We start from the raw sequence: 20,361 nt of genomic DNA on the forward strand, positions 1-20,361 counted from the left end.
GACTGATAGTTTTGCAGGATGAGTGAATATGAAGATGGACTTCAGTAATATGTCGTGAAATCTGAGCAGAGCCCTCCCTCTCTGAATTTACAAAAGGAGCGTGTTCCCTCTTACAGTCTAACATATAAACGGCAATTAGCAATCTAGCCCATATCTCTACCTCTCTCACGGCTCACTCAACATATCAAGCTGCCAGAGGCCATGATAGCCATCCATATTTATTCACTAAGTAAAGTCCTGCAAGTGAGAGGGGGGGAAAAAAAAACACAACTTAGCCAGCCCATGGCTTTCTATTGGGTGACACCCAGGCTGCCACCAGTAGAGAGCTCGGCAGCCGATAGACAGAGCTCTGGCCAGTAGCTGAAAGAATACTCAGAGGCCAGGAGCTCAGAGCTAGCGGCTCGTGCCACCTCATTGAGCAGAGGCTGGGGTGAAAGGTAGGAGCCAGAGGACTGGGTGTGGCAAAGTACTGAACTGATGCAGAGAAGTGTCTCAGCTCCACCAAGCTCAGTGTGCTGAGGCTACTGTCTACCAAGGCTGGGCCAGGAGAGCCTGCCAGAGCTGCCTCTGGGTCATAAAGCATGCACCTCTGCTTGTTTGTTCGTTTGTTTTAAATGACTATGTCCAAACCAGCACATTCAGCAGTTCTTTTCATGATATTCGGGTTGTTTCCAGTCTTGGCTGCAAGAAGTGACATCAATGCTTGTATCCTGTGCACTGCCTTTGGATATGTCAGCCTATATTCCCCAAAGTGAGCTGGCTGAACCATTGAGTGTGTTAAACTGTAATTTTAATAGCTTTTAGATACGTAACCATTTCCATTAATTATGAGAGTAACTGTTCTTACCCCTTTGAGAATGACTATAGACTACAGATTGCTGCATGTTTTCCTACATAACTTTGGCTTTGATATGCATTTTCCCAGCCTCTTGAGAGCTCCGTGTCTTTTCATGTGTTTATCCAGTGCTTGAGGCTTCCATTATGTCTGTTTCCTGATCCACTTTCACTGGGTTTTCTTCTGTGCTGTTTTTCTTTTCTTTGGCCGGTTTATCAACAGCCTTCTGGGGCTTTTGTCAGCCCCACTCTGAGGATAGACATGACAGTCACACTGATGTGAGATTTAACAACACCGAGTGTGATCTCCCTATGAGAAATCGCACAATCAAATGACTGTTTGAAATGAGTGTCCCCAATCCCTTTTGTTGTTCCCTTTCGACTACGCAAATATTTTCACTCATAAACATAGTAAAAAAAGTGGGTGTTCTTGATTCTACAATATAACCTTGGAAGATTGGAGACCTGAGGCTTTCTAGAACCTGTCCTCTGAGGTAGAGACTCCCTACAGGGTAAATCACCTTTGTCCTCTTGCATGGCTAGAATGTGGGAGGCAGGGTAGCTAAAACACTATCCACTTGACTCATAAGAACTTACTCTTAAACCTGGTTGGTCATTTCAGCATGTCACAAACAACAGCCACGCTGCAGTGAAAACACAGGTTTCAACCGCATCTGTGAATGAAAGGCTCACCGTAACATGGGGGGGGAGCATGTTTGAGGCCCGTTCCCTGTGTGCAGGGGATGGAGATTTCTAGACATTTCTCACTTAATTCCACTAAATGAAATAGATGAATGGAATATCACCTACAATCTGGCTAGAGTAATAGCCACAGGTCCAGGCCGGAGGCTCTAGACAAGTGGGTCTCAACCATCCTAATGCTGCCACCCTCAAATACAGTTCCTCATGGTGTGGTGACCCCCAGCCATAAAGCTGGTTTTGTTGCTACTTCGCAACTGTAATTTTGCTACTGTTATGAACTTTAATGTAAACATCTAATACGTAAGATATCTGATATATGCCCCCTGTGAAAGGGTCATTCAACTCCCAGAGGAGTCATGGTGCACAGCTTGAGGACTGCTGCTCTAGAAGGACATAAGAGGCCTGGTTCTCCCTCACTGCTGCCTCAGCTCTTCTTCTGTCTTGATTTTGATTTTCCTTAAGGAAGTTATGCTATTAAAGAATGAGGAAGATATAAAACTGCAGGGCCCGCGATGAAAGTAGCTTTAACGTGGGCATCCTCTGCTCTTACTGCCTGTTGAGGATGAGGTGTGCCGATCTTCACACCCACTCTGTTCCCTTTGAAACCCCTCTCCTCCTTTGTGCCTCCCTAAGCCTTTGGAGACCAGCACTCCGGCATATTAATCCCAAGATGAGAAGGATGAAAGAGAGAGGGATCAAAGAGAAGCCACACGTTACATGGGAGGGGGCACCGCCATGTGGGAACTGGATGGGTTGGCAGCCAAACACTCTAATCTGTGGGTGCCTCCTGAAGGAAGAGTGCGGTAGTGGAAACAGCTTGAAGACTTGTGCAGGTACTGGGTTTTGCATATGATTGACTGCTCAAGGAAGCAATCGGCTAGGCTTTTTACACTTTCATTACATTTCCATCAATTCTGTGTGTGTGTGTGTGTGTGTGTGTGTGTGTGTGTGTGTGTGTGTGTGTGTGTGTGTGCACGCACATGCTGCAGAGCAGGCTGTAGCACACAGGTAGATGTCAAAGGGCAACTTTTGAGAGTCAGTCGACTCCCAGGAGTCGAGTTTGGGTCATCAGTCTTGACAACAAGCATCCTGACCTGCTGGGCCATCTCACAGCGCAGACTCTGCACAATTAGTGATGTACTTCCAAAAAAAAAAAGATGGTTATAGGTTTGTGTCTGCATACTTCCGTCCGTCCAGATCACTCTCTAATCGTGTAGTCGCTTGTCCCTCAGTAGACAGTCCTATTTGTTGCATGACAGGTGCTAGACACTAGACACTCAGAGAAAGTGACCGAGCTCTACCCGGGAAATGTCCTCAGTATGCTTAGCAGTGTTGCTGAAGCCAATGGTTGCATTTGGGACTGGTAAGGGCTGTGGTACAGCTAGGCATGGGACCTTCTGGGGTCACCAGAGAAAGGGCACAGGTAGCTCAAGAGGACAGTGGGAGGCAACCTAAGTCAACTTATAGAGGAGTAGGTAGGCCATTGAGAGATATGAAAGGAACAGAAAGAGCGAGGTAAAAGCTAGGAACAGAGGCAGGAATCAGATGGTGGGAGAAAATGGAAATGCTGGGGAAGGGAGGGAATGTGACATGATGACAGTGACACTTTAAAACTGCCTTGTGAACCAGGTGTGGTGACATGTGCCTGTGGTCCCAGTACCTGGGCTACACACACAAACACACGCACACGCACACACGCACATGCCCAACTAGCAGTAGCATGTTCTGTCTTATTCTTGTGGAATCAAAATAACAACAACAACAACAATAATAATACCTAAAAGATATAGGCTAGTGCTAGCAGAGGCTGGGTAGGATAGGGTAAGGTAGAAGATGAAGGGTGCATGGGTAAAACCAGAGGAGGAGTCTACTCTGGTGTTCCGTAGCTTAGCAGGGTAAGTCTGCTTCAGGACATTGAATATTCAAAATCACTAGTAGAAATGCTGGTGAGTAAGCCTGGTGTGGTGGGGCATGCCTTTTAATCCCAGCATCGAGGAGCGGAGGCAGGTAGATCTCTGTGAGTCCCCATGAGCCTGGTCTACATAACAAGTTCAGGTACAGCCAGGACTACATAGAGAGACCCTGGAGGGGGCAGGGAAGAAACAAAGGAAGGGAGGAGAGAGAGAGGGAGGGAGGGACAGAGGGATGGAGGGAGAATTGTTAGTGTTCCTATCAGAAGGAAGGTATAGGCGTTAGGGCAGGTAGATCTGCCGATGAACGTATCGTCTTCAGTATTTATAGATATTGATTACCATATCTCTTAAGTGTACATATTAACTTTGTTAAATTAAAAAAAGAAAGCCCATTTGTACTCCTGGATAAAAAGTGGTCAGAAGTGGTGGCAGGAAATCCAGGAAGAGCTCTGAGTCACACAGACAGTGTCTGATGGAAACCCAGACCACGACAGTGTGGTAGAAATGGAGAGGACTCATGCACAGCTGTGAGCGAGGTCGGCAGGGCAGGGTGACTGCGTGGACCTGGGGGTAAGGGAGTTGTACCTGGGAAGTCTGTGATCTTCAACCGGGGGTGGCAGAGGGTTCTGGAAGACAGATTTGGCAGGGGGGAATAGGAGAGGCAACACAGGTCATTGTTTTGGAATATTATTAAGGGTGTGGTCCCATGAAGTCTCCAGATGGATGTATTTGTTAGCTATTTCAAGACTGAGGCACAGCAGAGACGTGTTGGCTACAAAGACATCCTGAAGCCCCAGTATATGTTGATGCCGTGTAGTCATTGAGCAGACACCAAGGGGGTGCGCTCTCAGGGGCCTCTTCGTGAGCGTGCAAACCAGTAGTCATGCAGAACAGTGGGAGATCTGAGCACACAGGACAAGGAGCACCGCTGCATCGAGGACAGGCTTTGTGCGGCTGTCAGTCCTGCAGCTGCGCTTTAGACTTTAGGCTTCCTCCCAGGAGCTCTTCTCTTCCCTCGGACCTGAGTGGGCAGCAGTTCTTGGGCACTTTTTTTTTTTTTTTTGGAATGTATGAATTTTATGAGTCTTAAGATGGTAAGAGTGGCCTTTTCTAGGCCCCGAGTTATAAACCTAGAAACGCTAGTGTAGGCCCGAAGTGCCCAGCTTCTAATGTGCTTGTGAACAGCTTGGGAATCTAATTGTGGTGACAGTTCTGGTATGGAACTTGGAGTAGAACCTGAGACTCTGCACTTTCCTCCATGCTCCCACGGGAGACCAGTGCTGCTGCTCACTGACCCCTGAAGTCCCAGGACTCCAGATTTTCTCTGTCCAGTACACTAGATACAAGCCTCGCCAGACTTCCTTAGGTTAAATGCCATTATCAGTGTAGTTCCTGGGCTGCAAGTTAACCACCAATCAAATGCTCAGGATGCACATGTGGCTGGGGGGGGAGGGGTGGTCAGCCATGTCGGACGTTACCATGGTCACAGAAGGTTCAGCTGCGCAAGCTTGGGTCAGAGTGTTCATTCATTCATTCATTCATTCATTCATTCATTCATCCACTTGATCTTTGAACACTTATTCAATGTGGAGCTGGATATTTGTTGTCAGACATTAAGGCCACGAGTCCAGGTAGCAGCAGAAGAAAAAAAAAAAAAAAATGCCATTCCATGCTAACCTCAAAATTCAGAACCTTAGAACAGAGATGCCTGTAACATGGCGAGGGATCTGAGGATGGTAGAAGTGAACCTGCTGGGCAGGTGGGTGGTAGGAGAGGACGTTTTGAGTGATCTGTTGGTGGCTGTCACAGAGTCTTTATGAGCTTAACTGCTGATGATGCATTTTCCCATTTCAGGGCCATAATCATCAGAAATGGAGAGGTCATCCCTATGTCTTCGGAATTCACCCCCGAGACCGAGCGCCAGCGACTTCAGTACCTGGTAAGAGTCCCGTGGGTCTGGCAGAGGGTAGCAGTGTTTGGGGCTGGTGTCAGAGCTGTTTAAGGAGGAACACGTTGCTGTGACATGAGAGCAGCCCCACCACAGTCAAACGACATATGGTATTAACTCCCCCCCACACACACCCTCTGGATCACACATCCTGGCTCCGTGTGTGGTGACACCCTCCACCTCCATGAATTTATTATTGCAGAACTCTCCCATCTGCAGCCAACTGCACCCAGTACTCTCTGTTTCTTCCACTGGGGCGGCGTTCATAATACAGCGGTCATTCCGAAAAGGGCAGACAGACACTCCTTCCTAGGCCTGCAGCTTGCTTGAGCTCATGCAGGTCTCGCTGTCCATCGCGTTACCCAGAAGGCACCTCTTCCCATAGCAGCGCAGATCCCCATGACATGCCACAACCTCACAGTCAAATAGGAAGGCTCAGCACCCTTGAGGACCATGAGGGTGTCAAAACCCTGTTTCTACACTGGAAATAAACACCCCCTGTAGACAGTCCTCTTGGGGGGTGAAGTAATAGGAGGGATTAGGAGACCTCTGCTCCCCTTGAAAATGGACATTTTGTGAAAAGCAAGGAAAAAAAGACTCTCTTCCTTGTCCTCAAACTCCAGAAACAAGGTGTTAGGCATAGGTTCCCAGAGAGAAGTGACTTGGGGCCTGGCCCACACCCCAAGCTGCTTTGGCAGCTAAAGTCCCCGGGCAGGACCCAATGAACGGGGGTCTCTGCAGACAGTGCTTTCCTGGCAGCCTTCCTTCAGAATAGTAAAACTCCAGTAGTGACCCTCAGCTCTACGAAGAGGCTCCTACATCCTGCTCACAAAGTTCTTTTTTATGTGTCTCATAAGTGTACGTTGTTGGTGTTGGTGGTGTTGGTGGTGGTGGTGGTGATGTTGAGCGTTTAAGTTTTTATTGTGTGTTTTGTGTGAGTGTGTATGTATGTGTGTGAGTGTGTGTGTTAGTATGTGTGTATGTGTGAGTGTGTGTGAGTGTATGTGAGCATGACTTGTGAAAGTCAGCTCTGTTCTCCAGTGTGGATCACCTAGCTAAGCAGCAGGGGCCTTTACTGCTGGCCAATCTCCCTACACTGGTAGGGTTTGTTTGATTCCTTGCACTGATTGAGAAAGTAGCTCTGTACTTTCACTCAATTCCCCAGCATTTTAGGTTATAACTCTACAACATGACAAGCAATGGTGGTGCATGCCTTTAATCCCAGCCCTCAGGCCGGGGTGAGAATGGGGATGCAGATCTCTAAGTTCAAGGCCAGCCTGGTCTACAGAGTCAGTTTCAGGACAGCTAGGGCTGCACAGAGAAACCCTGTCTTGAAAAACCAATAAACAAACAAGCAAGCAAAGTGTGTAACATCACCTTTACTAGCTACCTCGAAACTACCATGTGATAGCAAGAATCCCAAACTAGCATAATAAGTATTCTGTCATTTACCCAATTTCTGGTTGGTTGGTTGTTGGTTTAAAAGGGGGTTGATACAGCCCAGTACACCCTCAAAGTTGCAGCACCTTCCGCCAACACCTTCACCTCTGTTTTAATTGCTTCTCTTGTTGTTATATATACCAACACATTTCCACAAAAGCAACTTGGTGAAGCAAGGGTTTATCTTGGCTCACGTTGCCAGTGTACAACCCATCGTGGCGAGCAAGTCACAGGGGCAGTAGTGTGAGGAAGCCGGACACATCGCATCCACGGTCAGGAAGCAGAGCCAGGTGAATGTTAGCGCTGGGTCCGTTTCTATGTTCCGTTTTATCTGTCAGTAAGAGAAGGCCTTCCAACCTACATCAGCCTAACCTACAAAGGCCCCAGTAGACACGCCCATCAGTTTGTCTCCAAGATCCTCAGTCCCAGGTTGATAGAGTAGGGATCACAGCCTCTCTCCAAGAAGTAGGCTGGGGGAGTCATCCTGATTTCTAATGCTGCCTTCTGGAGCCTGACTCTCAGGACGCTTGCCTTCAGCCCTAGCTCTCCCATTCCCTGACTGGATAGCTTTGTGACAGCTTCATAACTTTTCTAGACCTTGTTCTGTCACTTGTGAAAGGCAGCACTAGACAGAAGGGTCAACAAGGCTCTCTGAGCTACAAAGGTCATTCTCAGTAGAGTGTGGAACAGCCGGCCTCTCCCTCTCTCTGTTGCCCAAGGCCATGAAAATGGTCTTAGCATAGACCTTGTCACTTCCTACCTAAAGCTTTGGGCTGCCTACCGTGTAAAGAATGCAGCCAGGCTCTCTGGCAGGCTCAGCTAGCTCCCTGCCCACCTCTGCAACACAGTCTCCCTCTTGCTACTACCACTATCCCCTCCTCTCACCCCACTCCCCACCCTTGTCAGCTCACAGGGCTGTCTCTCTGACCTACATCCCTTTGGAAATGTACTCCATTTAGACAGCTCTTCCTGTCTCTGCCAGAAGAATTCCCCCCTCATCCTTTCCAATGCCAACACAAGAGACATTTCTGCGAAGTGTCCTCTAATCCTTCCAGGGAGTCATCTGTATCCCCACCCCCACCGCTACCCCCCTGCTGGTACAGCAGTACTTGTAGGCCAGCAGTGTGGATATTATACTCACTGTTCTTTCTCAGATCGCTAGTTTCCTCTCACCCCATTGCAGTACTCATTCTAGTTGTGGCACCGAGCGGACTTGGGGTCAGTCTGTGTATACAGAAGAATGCTGGGTCAGCAGGAGACAGAGCCTTCCCCCGGCCCTCCATGCATATGACACCAGCGCATAAGGCTCCACTCTTAGCCTCTCTGTCCCTTCCACATCCCTCAGTGAAACCCACTTCCTGGAGGCAGTGAATAATAAAAAGTCAATTTCTTGGGCTTTAAAACTTCTTAATAATATATTTTCTTTATTAAAAATGAACACGGGGCTCAATGTTGGGGGACAGTAGGAATGGGTGAGGTCAGTAGGGTCAATAGGGCTAAGGCACGTCATTGATCGCTAATCATTAATTATGGGGATAGAAAACCTCAGAAGACCTTGTAGGGATTAAACAAAAATGATATGCAGTTATCATATCTGTGTGATCCAGTTGTCATTTCGCTCTTCTTTGATAAATCCAAGTCATGTTCCTTCAAATATGTCTTGGTCTATCTGGGCTGTCAAAACAAAATGCCATCAAGTCGCTGGCTTATAAACAACAGAAGTGTATCTCTCACGAACTAGAGGCTGTGAAGTCCGGGGTAAAGCCCCTGGCAGCTTCAGCATTTAGTGAAGGTGTTCACCCTGTTTCCCATAGGCAATTTTTTTTCCCGACCTCATATGACAAAGATGTTCTTGGAAGCCTCTCTGCCCTATCCTTAAGCTATAATCACGCCCTCACACAGCCTTACCTCCCCCATACCATCACATAGGGATTTGGGTCCAACAAATGAAACTTGAAGGTGTATAAAAATTCACTTTAAAGCAAAATCCTACTGTCCTGAAAGTCGTTTTCCCTTGCTTGACTTAGCACCTACTTTTGTGTTGCTTAGATGAAGGAGTCAGTCTTGACCAATCGGTGTGGATGCTGCTGTCCACAAAACGGAGCCTAAATGCTCAATTTCTAAAGGATGAGAACAGCATGTTTTAATCTCCACTCCCAAAGCAGATAGACTCACTTAGTTTATGGATGAAATCCCCTCCCCACCCCCGACATGAGGAGTGGGCACAGTCAGAATCTGGGCCTCCCTGGCTGCCCAGTCTCTTATCCCTTCAAGTTTAGGAACACGTGCTCGGAAATGACCTGCTCTAGCCATAACTGTCAGGCAGCATGACTGTAGCAAAGCATTTGAGGCTAAAATGTTTGTAACTTGACATGTGAAATCTTTATGATAAAGCATTTTTTTTAAGGATTAGGAGGTTGCTAATGTAGCCTCGACAACAGCATCAAGAACGAGAGGAGAATCCTCCGTGTGTAGAGTAGACGTCTCTCAGCCCAGCCCAATCATGAACTGTACAACCTCAGCCCTCTTTCATAACTGGTTCTGAAATAGAAAGGAAAAGCAAGCCCTTGGCAACGTAAAACTAGGCAGACATTCCTCAGCTTACAGTGTGGCTGGGCCCACTTATCAATCCAATCCACCACAGTTGAACACACTGAGTCAAAATGCAGCCAGCACATCTAATTTTCCAAACATTCCAGCTAAGCCTTTCCCAACTTCAGCATACCCAGCGCACGACCATTAGCCTGCACACGCCAACAGTCTGGGTATGGTGACACACTCGTCTGTAATCCCAGCACTCTGGACACAGAGGCGGGAGAATCGAGGCCAGATCAAGGCCTGTCTGGGCTACATAGTCAGACCCAGCCTCAAAATAATAAACACACACACACACACACACACACACACACACACACACACACAAAAGTCATTAACAGTTTGTTTTGTAATGAAGTGTGGCTATCTCAATTTTATTGCATGCACTGCTGGACATGAAAACTGTAACCATTGTATGGAGATGCTTTAGGCTACCATGGATTAAAAAGAAATCATTAGTTCCTACCATTGTCAGCCAGGGACCATCTACGTGGTGAAGCATCCTATGGATTTAATTGCACATGCTTCTGCTGAGTTTTTGAGCATCCATTGCCCTGGTCTAATTAGGAATGGCTGGTGCATTGATGATTGGAGTATCCTCTTCCCTGATCTCACCCAATGATAGAAAATCAAGCATCTTCCTTATTTTTAGAACAAATCAAATGTTATGTTTCCTATTGTGCGAAGAAGAGATATTTACGACGGAATTGTCAGGATGCTGAGGCAGACCTTAGCCGCTTGTTCTGAGTAGCTGTCTGCAGTCCCAAGGTTTTCTGCCTTGGAGAAGTGGAAAATGAGCTTTGGGGTGGTAGGGACAGTGGCCAGAGCCCTCTTCGCACCAGCCGTTGTGATCCGCGGCGGAGAGGAATGTTCTTGGCATGTACGGTCCGGATGCTTAGGGATTACGGAGCTGGAAGCGGGTTGTATGATGAATGTGGCAGGCATGTGAGTTTTGTTTGGTCTTGCATCTTGACCTCCAGCGGCCCTTCACACGGCTCTCGGATAACATGAACTTTGTCTCATAGGTTCGCAGATGAGGTGACTAACAGAGCAGGCTCGTGGATTGGGCATGCTCACAACACACACCAAAAAAGTGGCAGGTGTGTGATGAAGGGATCAGGGGCCCTGTGTTCTTAGCCCAGCGGCCAGAGAGACCTGATGAACCTACAGGCAGGATAAGCCTGGTTCTTCCATAGCTGGTTTGGAGGAGGCTTTTGCTTGTTTGTGGGCTGGTTTTCAATGCGATTGAAATAAATACTTAAGGGAGGGGGCGTCCACGAAGCTAACCGTGTTCTGAGAGAGTTGACGCACCCCTAGGTGAGAAAGAAGTCTGGTCGTTGGGTGTTTCTCAGCAGAAGTGAGTGTTTTGTGGCTGTGGCCTCTAGGAAATCATCTGGCCTTTGCTTCAAGTGGCAGCTAGAACTGTATCACTCTCAGGGGACCTCTATAGCCCTGAGGTATGAGAGAGAAGGCTCCCCCTCCATTCTGCCTCGACATCTTTGTAAACTCTGATCCGATCACATCAGGATGCACTGCCATCATCAAACCTTCAAGTAACACATTCTTGCCCATGCAGAGTAGCCCATGTCTGCAGCTGTTCTCCCTCAAGGACAGTGTTCAGGCGAGATGAAAGTGGGCTGCAGATACATGCTTGATACACGCAGCACAGCACCGCCTGAGGTGACTGTAGTATCTCGGAGCCACCCCAGCCCTGCTCCCATGTGCCTGCCGTCTCTCTGGTGCTGGGGATGGCAAAGCTTCAGCGAAGACTGTCATGCCTCTGAGCTTGCTGAGATTTTTGATGCTCAAGAGTTAGCCTCACACAATATGCTGCTTTTGTACTGTAATGAGGTGGACAGCCCTGGCTCTGCAAGAGCCATCTTCTCCAACTGTAGTGTGACCATCACTGATTGCCAGTGGCCTAACTGACATTACTGGTTTCATTTCATTTTTGACCTTAGATTTTTCTATTATGATAAATGGTCTTGAGTTGTACTGCTTCTAATCTGATGAGAATTTTTCCCTATAAGGGCAAGAAGAAAAAATCAAGATTACTCAACCTATTTTTTAAGGAATCAAAGGATTTCTGGTAGCATTATTATTATTATTATTATTATTATTATTATTATTATTATTATTATTATTATTAATCTCAAAGCTGTAGTTGGAGTTATTAGTTGGAGTTATCAGGACACTGCCTGTGGTAGAATCTGCAGTCTTGTTCCATGCATAAGTGTTTGGCTCCCTGTGTCCTGCTGATGGGAATGGAAACTGAAGGATGTTTCTATAGAAGGGTCTGGCAGCCACTCCTGAGGCAGCGCATGCCACAGCTCAGCATCTGCATTCCCAGATGTCTACCTCAAAGAGTTGTGTGCAAATGCTCATGGAAACACTAGGCCGCATAGGCTGTTGTTCATCATAGTCCAAACTGGTGCCTGTCCAACTGTCCACAGACAAGGGAGTGAGTGGGTACACTGTGGCTGAAAGCATGATGGATCTCAAAGGCTTTTCTTTACTCCCTTCCCCCCACCCAGTGCTGGGGACTCAACCTAGGGCCTCAAGCATACTGGACAAGGGTTCTACCACAAACCTTATGTCCTCACTCTTAATTTTTTACTAAGGGGACCACAGAAAGTACAAAAATGGGGTTCAGGAGGTGGTTTAGTGGGCAAGAGCATTTGCTGAGCAAGCTTGAGGATCTGACTTCAAATTCCTAGAAGCCACATAAAAAGCTAGGGGTGATTACGTGTGCTCCTGTAATCCCAGGACAGTGAGGGACAAAAACTGGAGGATTGCTGCCATTGGTGACTTCAGGCTAGCTCTAGGTTTAATGTCAACCCACCCCTCTAGCGAGGTCTCCTCAGATCCAAGGAGGGACTCTGGGCGTTTGAGCCCAAGAGTAGTGCAAGCAAAGCTCTTTCCATTCTTACTGTTAAAGTGAAGCATGAGGTGGCATCTGCCGTTAACGTAAACAGATACAAGCACAGCAAGGGGATGCACCTGCTGTTCCAGCTTCTGACTACCATCTTTGGCCATGCGAAAAGGACCAGGTATGTTCCTCCCAGGCCTCTGCCTTTCCCACAGAGATAACGTGGACATCCCAGGGCATTCCCTTTGTGTCCTTGCTTCCAAGTGCATTCACTTACCATCCTTTCATGCCATCCTTTCTAGAAAAAACCTTGTGGGCAGAACGTTCTGCACTCTGTCCCAACCACAGTTCCCAGCACGTTCGCAGCTTTCTTACACAGGCTCCCACAGCGTGTGAGAGACCCTCTCTCAGTGGAATAAATGGAAGATGGTAGTAGAACAGGACACTGATCATCGTCCTGAGCCTCCATACATGTACACATGGGCACAAGTACACACGCGTGTGCACACATGTTCATACATGACACATACATGACACAAAAATGTTAAGTTCAAAAACAGGCAAAGACAGAAGTTGTAATGGTGCTCCCTCTAGAAGCCGTGGGACTTTATGGAATTGTAGTTACAGGGGAAGGGGTTCCTAAGGGCTTGGGAATTGTCCCTTTTAAGTGCTAGCTATGTAGGTGTGTTTAGTTAGTAAAAAAATAAAAATAAAAAAATAAAATAAAATCACCCTGTAAATATACAATATAAGCCCTTCACAATATGTATTATTCTTCACTGAAATGCTTTGGGTAACTGTTGTCTTTTACACAACTATACATTATGCTTTTTAGGAGGGGCTTTCAGTATCCCTCGGGAAGCCACACTCCTGCCACCTCTCTGTTCTGCACCATGCTCTCTTAGGGACACCTTTCAGGCATCCTCCAGATGTTGAACTGGGCTCTTACTTCATTGCATATGTGGCCCACATTGGTGCTGGAGATTTTGGCTGCGAAGCTCTTGAGCACCTTTCAGAGTCAGTCAGTCTCTCTGTCTCTGTCTCTGACTGTGTCTCTCTGTCTCCCTCCCTTCTCTCTCTCTCTCTCTCTCTCTCTCTCTCTCTCTCTCTCTCTCTCTCTCTCTCTCTCTCTGCCTCTGTGCTTAGACTTTGAATACCAGACTTGTGATAGCACCTTTGTCCTTCTTCTGTAAGTCCCACCCAAACCTGACACAGTGTTCCTTTTACCTAACACCACTCATTAGCCAACTGACCCTGAAGTAGCAAATGGAAATTTCATTCCCAAGCAGAAGGGAAAAAGGGGAAGCATATTGTGTCCCTAGCAGGCAGTTTTTGCCAAACCTCAAGGCTCACTGTCCGTCCACTGGAAGCCTGGTCTTCAGCATGTGGGCATCGCCTAGCTGTCCTTGGTCTGCCCCTATAAGGAGTCCTGGTTCCCCTCCCTGGGATCTGGGTTGCCTGTTCCGGCTTCCATTTCTCCTACCCTACCAAAGTTCTCAGAGCTCTGCTCAGCCCGTAAAGGCATCTCTGCACCATGTGCTGGAGTGAGCAGACCTGTGTGGATACTACATGGATGTTCCCAGTGTGCATGTATCTAAATACCATCATCGAAGAGAAAGATATAAAATACGTTCAGCATATCAGATACATACAGATTTTGTTTGTGGGTAGATATGAGTCCTATATGCTTTATCCCCCTTGGGGATGGTTCACATTTTTGTTTTTGTTTTGCTGTTGTTGCTGTTGTTGTATTATCGAGACAAAGTTACTCTGTGTAGCCCTGACTGTCTAGGAACTCACTCTGGACATCAGGGTGGCCTCTAACTCAGAGATCCACCTGCCTTTGCCTCCCAAGTCCTGGGACTAAAGGCATGGGCCCACCACACCCAGCTTTGATCCACATTTTTAACAAGCTAGCATCCCTAGGAAATGTGCCTTGGGAAAAACTGTAGCAACGTATGCATATTTATGAACTGCCCAGGTCTGAGAAGTGGAGTAAACCCGCCAAAATTATTCATGATTCTTACAACATAAGAGCCAGGAAGTCATTAAGTTTTATTGCTTGAAACAATCTAACAAACTTTCCCACATTTTTACAGATTTTAAATGTTGGAGCTTGTTGCTTCAACTGAAATTGAGATTTAAAAAAAAAAAAAAGTGTGTGTGGAATACTTGACTGCAAAATGCTGGTGTAAGCCATCCGTCCAGCAAACCAGGCCAATACAAATGAAGCCAGTCCAAACAGTCATGACACTGGGGTACTGGACAAACCGGTGGAAGTTTTCCAAGTTCCCAACTTGTTTGGCCACTATGCACTTGCCAACCAAATGACTTCCTGCTGGCCTCTCAAGAATTTACAGACTTCCTTGTCCCCTCATGGGAGCCAGGCCCCTCCCCGTGACTCTAACATTCCCTAAAACTGCTAAAAACAAGGCTCAGTGAAACTCTTCCCAATGCTTTAAAAACCTCGTTTAAACTTTAGATTCTTCTAAAACATCATAATTTTTAGAGGCTTTTGTTGTGATGGTTTTTTATGAAAACTGTCTGGGCAAAGGCTAGGAGTAGGTGACAGAAAAACACCCATTATGCCTGAAGTTCTAAGAAAGTAATCTGTGTCCAATGTGAGAAATCTATACCACCAGTATATAAGTTAAGAAGAAATTCCCAGATAATGTTTTCACAATATGTTGATGACTTGGAGATATATATATATATATATATATATATATATATATATATATATATATATATGTGTGTGTGTGTGTGTGTGTGTGTGTGTGTGTGTGTGTGTGTGTGTACGTATTGTTTGTGTGCATGTGTGTGTATGTATATGTATATACACAAACTTATGCATAATGCCTCTAAGAACTGTGTTAGTTTTTGTCACCTTGACACAAACTAGACTCACCCAGGAAGAGGGATTTGCATCCAGCAGAATTGTCTATGGGGCATTTTCTAGATTAACAATTGATGTGGGAGTGCCCAGCCCACAGTGGGTGGTGCCACTCTGGGCAGGTGGCCCTGGATTAAATAAGAAAGCAAGCTGAGCGAGCCATAGGGAACAAGCTCCAAATAGTGTTCCTTGAGTTCTGCCTGAGTTCCTGCCCAGCTGCCCTCAGGGACAGACTGTGACATGGGAATATAAGCCCAATATACCCTTCTCGCGTGCTTTATCACAGCGTCAGGAAGCAAACCAAGACCCGAGTGTGAAGGCACATGGTAACCATAAGAAATAAACGGTACACTAGCAAGCAGAAGCAGTCCCTCTGAAACCCAACAGGCGACTTCTTTGCTTTGCTTTGCTTTGCTTTGCTTTGCTTTACACATTGTGGGTTTTCTGTGTCATTTTAGCATCTCATTTCTCCTTAGGCAGCCATGTTTGTTCTGTTCTTTGAGCCTGTTTGATTTAGCATCACTAACTCACATACCCATAACATAAATGAGGTAAAGAAAAACATTTCTTTTAAAGAGCAGGCATTCATGGGAGATTGGCAGTGTGATTATCATCTAACGGTGGTAAACCAGGAAAATTCAACAAGACTTTTGACATTTAAAAAAAAAAAAAAAAAATTAGGGCTGGAAAGATGGCTCAGAGGTTAAGAGCACTGGCTGTTCTACCAAAGGTCCTAAGTTCAATTCCCAGCAACCACATGGTGGCTCACAACCATCTATAATAAGATCTGCTGCCCTCTTCTGGCCTCCAGACACACATTCGAATAGAATGCTATATAAATAATCCCAAAAAGAAAAAAAAAATAAAGATTATGTATGTGTTTTGAGTGTGAGAGCGCAAGTATGTGTGGAGGTGAGAGGTCAGCGCTCCCCACTCACCTTATAGGATCCAGGAATTGAAGTCAGGCTGTCCGGCCCATGCATGAGGTCCTCTGCCCACCCATCCATCTCACTAGCTTGAAAGATTTACCTTATGCTGTGGTTCAGAAACAAAGATGTTCCTTCATGGTAGATACAGGAGGGCGGCTCTGCGGTGGAGTCGTATGGCCTGCCATAGGGGAGAAAGATCAAGGGAGAGTAAGACAGTGTTTATGCTCCTCCGTCTTCTCAATGTGCCATATTCTAGGATTGTGTGTTTGACCTGTCACACCAACTCACAGGGTGACTGCCAAGCACGTTGGGGTAAACTTCTCTGGATGAAGGAACCTTTCATTAAGCTTCTTTGGGTCAGACCAGTTCTGTGGAAGGAGTGGGCTGGGCAGGAACCAGACTTGATTAGCAGCATTCCTAGAGTGGGAGTCAGTCAGCTGTGGACAGTCGCGGAGTCTGCTGTGGTTATTTAGGAAATGCAGTGTCGACGATGCTCTCATGAGACACTGCATGGTGAGAGCTGTGAGCTTCCTGAGTCTGAATTGAAACACGGTGACAGCTGTTGGACGCTTAATGTGCAACGGTTTTGGGGGCATTTTAGGCAACGCACAGATGGTCCTCCTTTGATGGTTGGGTTAGGGTTAGGGTTCCTTCAATCTGAGGACAGTATGAAAGTGGCGCAATCCATAGAAATCGTAGTTGAAATGTCAGGTTCTGCTTTAAGATCGTGCAGGCTCACTTGGGAGCACAGACCACGCCCAGCTGAATTTCGATTTTCTGTCTTTTTCTAGGCTAGAGATGTGCAATATTGCTCTCTCATGATGCTGGGTAGCAGCAGCAAACCCCAGCTCCCAGGCAGCCATGAAATCACTGAGGGGGTCTCCTGGAGACTGCACGGTGTTGCTCTGCTCTGCTGTTCAGTAGGTTAGGACTATCAGTTGCCCCTCAACCTCACAGCGGGTATACTGGGGTTGTGACCTTATCATAATGTAGAGTACCTGAACTTTACAGACAGACAGACAGACAGACGTATATACCATACTGTGTATAGAGCAGGCTGGGAAGATGGCTCAGTGAGTAAGAGCTCTTGCTCAAGAAGCATTTGGGGTCCTCAGTACCTGTGTAAAAAGCCAGGCATGACTACATGTGCTTACAACCCCAGCATTGCTGGTTGGAAGAAAACGAGCGGATCCCCAGCGTTCACTCTCCAGCCAGGCTCATGGAAGGTCTGTTCAGTGAGAGACCCTGTCTCGGGGCAGTAAGGATGAATGATGGGGTGGGGAGAACATTGCACACCCTGACTGGTCTCTACATGAGCAAGCACAGGCGTGTTCTCCTGCATACTTAGATGCATGCACCACACACATAATACACCACTCACACAAAACAAAACATATACAAAGCGACAGACAATGAAAGCTTGTCTTAAAGGAAATCTTCCAAAAAGAGTAAAGTAAAAATTTGAAGTGGTAAAGGAGCATCGTGCAGAATTTAAGCGGCAGCCCTAGTTTTCTCTTTGGTGTGGAAGAATGGTGTCACACCTGATAAACGTCCTGTTAGATTTGATGAAACACAGCACTTCACTGTTACCGCTGGAGAGAGCACATAGCTTGTTGAGACTGTCAACAGACTCTCCCATGTCACAAGTGGCTCCAGGTTAAGATCCTTTGGTCCTGGTGCCAGGCATGGTGGCGCAAGCCTTTAGCCCCACCACTCGGGAGGCAGAGGCAGGTGAATCTCTGTGAGTTCAAGGCCAGCCTGGTTTGGTCTAGTGAGTCTAGGACAGCCAGGGCTGTTACATAGAGAAACCTTGTCTTGAAAAAAAAAATCCTGGTGACTTGAAGAGATGTGGCAGCTCCAGTAGGTCGCCTGAGAGTTGCCATCTAACCCAGAGGCATTTGTGTCAAGGAGCCACCTGGTACATGAATATGCTATAAGTGGGCATGAGGGTGACTGGCTAAAGTACCATCTGAGGACTTGACCTTCATCAGCCTTCTGTTAGAAGACAATGTGCCTGGCCTCTGTATATATATATGCCCTTGTAGAAGAGAGGAGATTTTTATCTTCTTATCCATTGCTGGGTTCACAGAAAAGTTAAGAGCCTAAAAGTTATTTAATATAAATCGCATATGATGTGGGATTCTTTAAAGGCAAAGAGCCAAAAGAAAACTGCACCTTCTGTGGCCAGCCATGTGTCAGTATGCATGCAGAATAAAATGATAATAAAGTAAGAGGGTTAATGTAACAAGTCTAGCTTAGTCATAATATTGGTAGTATCCGTGATGTTTTCATCCACTGTACACAAAACAAGACCTCTCTGGGACAAGCTTCTCCCTTCCCCCATTTCTCCCTGTCCTCTTTCTTCCTATCATCAGCCCCACCTTATACGACCAAGCTGTTGTCTCAGTCCCTATTCAGTCTCCTGTACATGGGTGTACAGTGTACAACACAATGTCAGCCTGGAATAAGGGTCTTCTAGCCTGTTTTTGGAAGACAGTCAGCCAAACTTTACGGCTTCAGGAGAAAAAGATGAGGAGCAGCCCTTCCAGTCTCTATGAACTGTGTCCTGTGTCTCCCCCAACCATGTACACACCTGCTTCCCATTATAACGAATATCCAAAGTACATTGACAGCGGGAGAGTGGGCCCTGCCCTGAGGACAAGGGAGCAGGAGAGCCAGCCCTGTCCTGATGACACAGGAGCAGGAGAGTGGGCCCTACCCTGAGGACAAGGGAGCAGGCCCTGATCCAGGGCTCTGAGTGGACCTCACCCAAACATCTACCCCATGTGTGACCTGCTGGAACACATGAAGGGGCCAGACCTGCAGATTCAAAGATTAAGAATCTCCTTGACACATGGCAACAACGGGACATCGGACAGCTGTCCCGGTGAGGATCCGGTAATGATAGTGTAGGCCTCAAACCAGACCCATGGCTCATAACAATGAACATTTGAAAGTTAACATATGTGGACAAAAGGCTATACTGTGTGATACACCACAGTACCTGTGTCAAGATTTTTTTGTTTGTCTGTTTGTTTTATTTCACTGGGGGGAGAAGAGGGATTTTGGTGCATGACATGTAAATCATAGACATTCAATAAAAGTAAAAACAAAAAACCTTCAAGCACAACAACAACATCAAAAACAAAACAAAACAAAGTGCATTGACTTAAAAGGAGAAAACTTTTATTTTGGCTCACCGTTTCGGGAGCTTCAGTGCATGAGTCGATTGGGCCACTGCTCTGGAGTCTGTCTGAGGCAGAACATCACTGTAGGGAAATCTGCTCACCTTGAGAAGCCAGGAAACAAACAGGGAAGAGGGTGCCTCAGTAATAGACATGCTTCCAATAGACCCCACCTCTCTTTTTAAATTTAATGGGGGGTTTTCATAGATAGTCGGACGTGTAGTCCAGGCTAGCCCTGAACTTCAGCCTTCTGACAGGCATGTGCTACCCCATCCTGCAGGATCCTCCTCCTAAAGGTTCCGTCACCTCCAAGTAGTGCTGCAGGCTGGTGACCTGCGTCATGTCTTCTTCAGTTGTGGGCCTTTATGGGACATTCTAAGATCATAGCTGCCCAGTTCTGTTTCCTCAGAAGCCAAGGTGGTGCTGTTTTTGAGGTGCTGCCCTTAAGCCTTAAGCCCATGACTCTCTTTAGTACCGGATTTGTGAAAGCATGTGGTCTGAAAAAAAAATGTGCTTTGGCTTCTGTCCTGTTTGTTATTACTATGCATTTGTGTCAAATATCTGCATATACACAATGCCATAGATTCTGCGATACTGTAACAGGATACCACTGACTAGATAGCTTATAAAGAGCAGATTTTTTTTTTCCTCCCAATCCTGGAAAGTCTAAGCTCAAAATGCCAATATTTGATAGAAGCTTTTTTTCTACATCCTCACAACAGGAGGGAAAGATACAGATCCGCGCCCAGAACCTCTCTGTGGCAGCACCAACTGGTCATGGGACTGTCCTGAAGAGCCCTCAGAAACCTGTTGTGGAGTGTTAACAGTAGGAGACACATACAGACCATAGCACACACTCATTTGCATGGACATATATATCATACATACCAGTCTGCGCGTGCAGTGCAACGCAAATAACCCTCTACACTCGTGTACCCATATACTTGTCCCCCCGCCCTGTCTCCCTCCCTCCCTTCCTCTCCCCCTCCCTCTCTCCCTCTCTTTCTCTCTCTCTTTTTGGTTTTGGTGTTTTGAGTCAGGGTCTCTGTGTGT

The 20,361-nt window shown here is 46.7% G+C and overlaps 1 protein-coding gene across 1 annotated transcript in view; it reads left to right on the forward strand.

The window, feature by feature from the left end:
• Ppm1h (protein phosphatase, Mg2+/Mn2+ dependent 1H) overlaps positions 1 to 20,361 on the forward strand; it is a 235,728-nt gene that overhangs the window by 146,227 nt on the left and 69,140 nt on the right. Inside the window, exon 5 of the mRNA XM_051170905.1 lies at positions 5,304 to 5,388. Within this exon, the coding sequence (XP_051026862.1) occupies positions 5,304 to 5,388 (85 nt within the window). The remainder of the gene's footprint in view (positions 1 to 5,303; positions 5,389 to 20,361) is intronic.

Source organism: Acomys russatus, chromosome 28 (assembly GCF_903995435.1).
Source record: "Acomys russatus chromosome 28, mAcoRus1.1, whole genome shotgun sequence".
In the NCBI taxonomy this organism is placed as follows: Eukaryota; Metazoa; Chordata; class Mammalia; order Rodentia; family Muridae; genus Acomys; species Acomys russatus.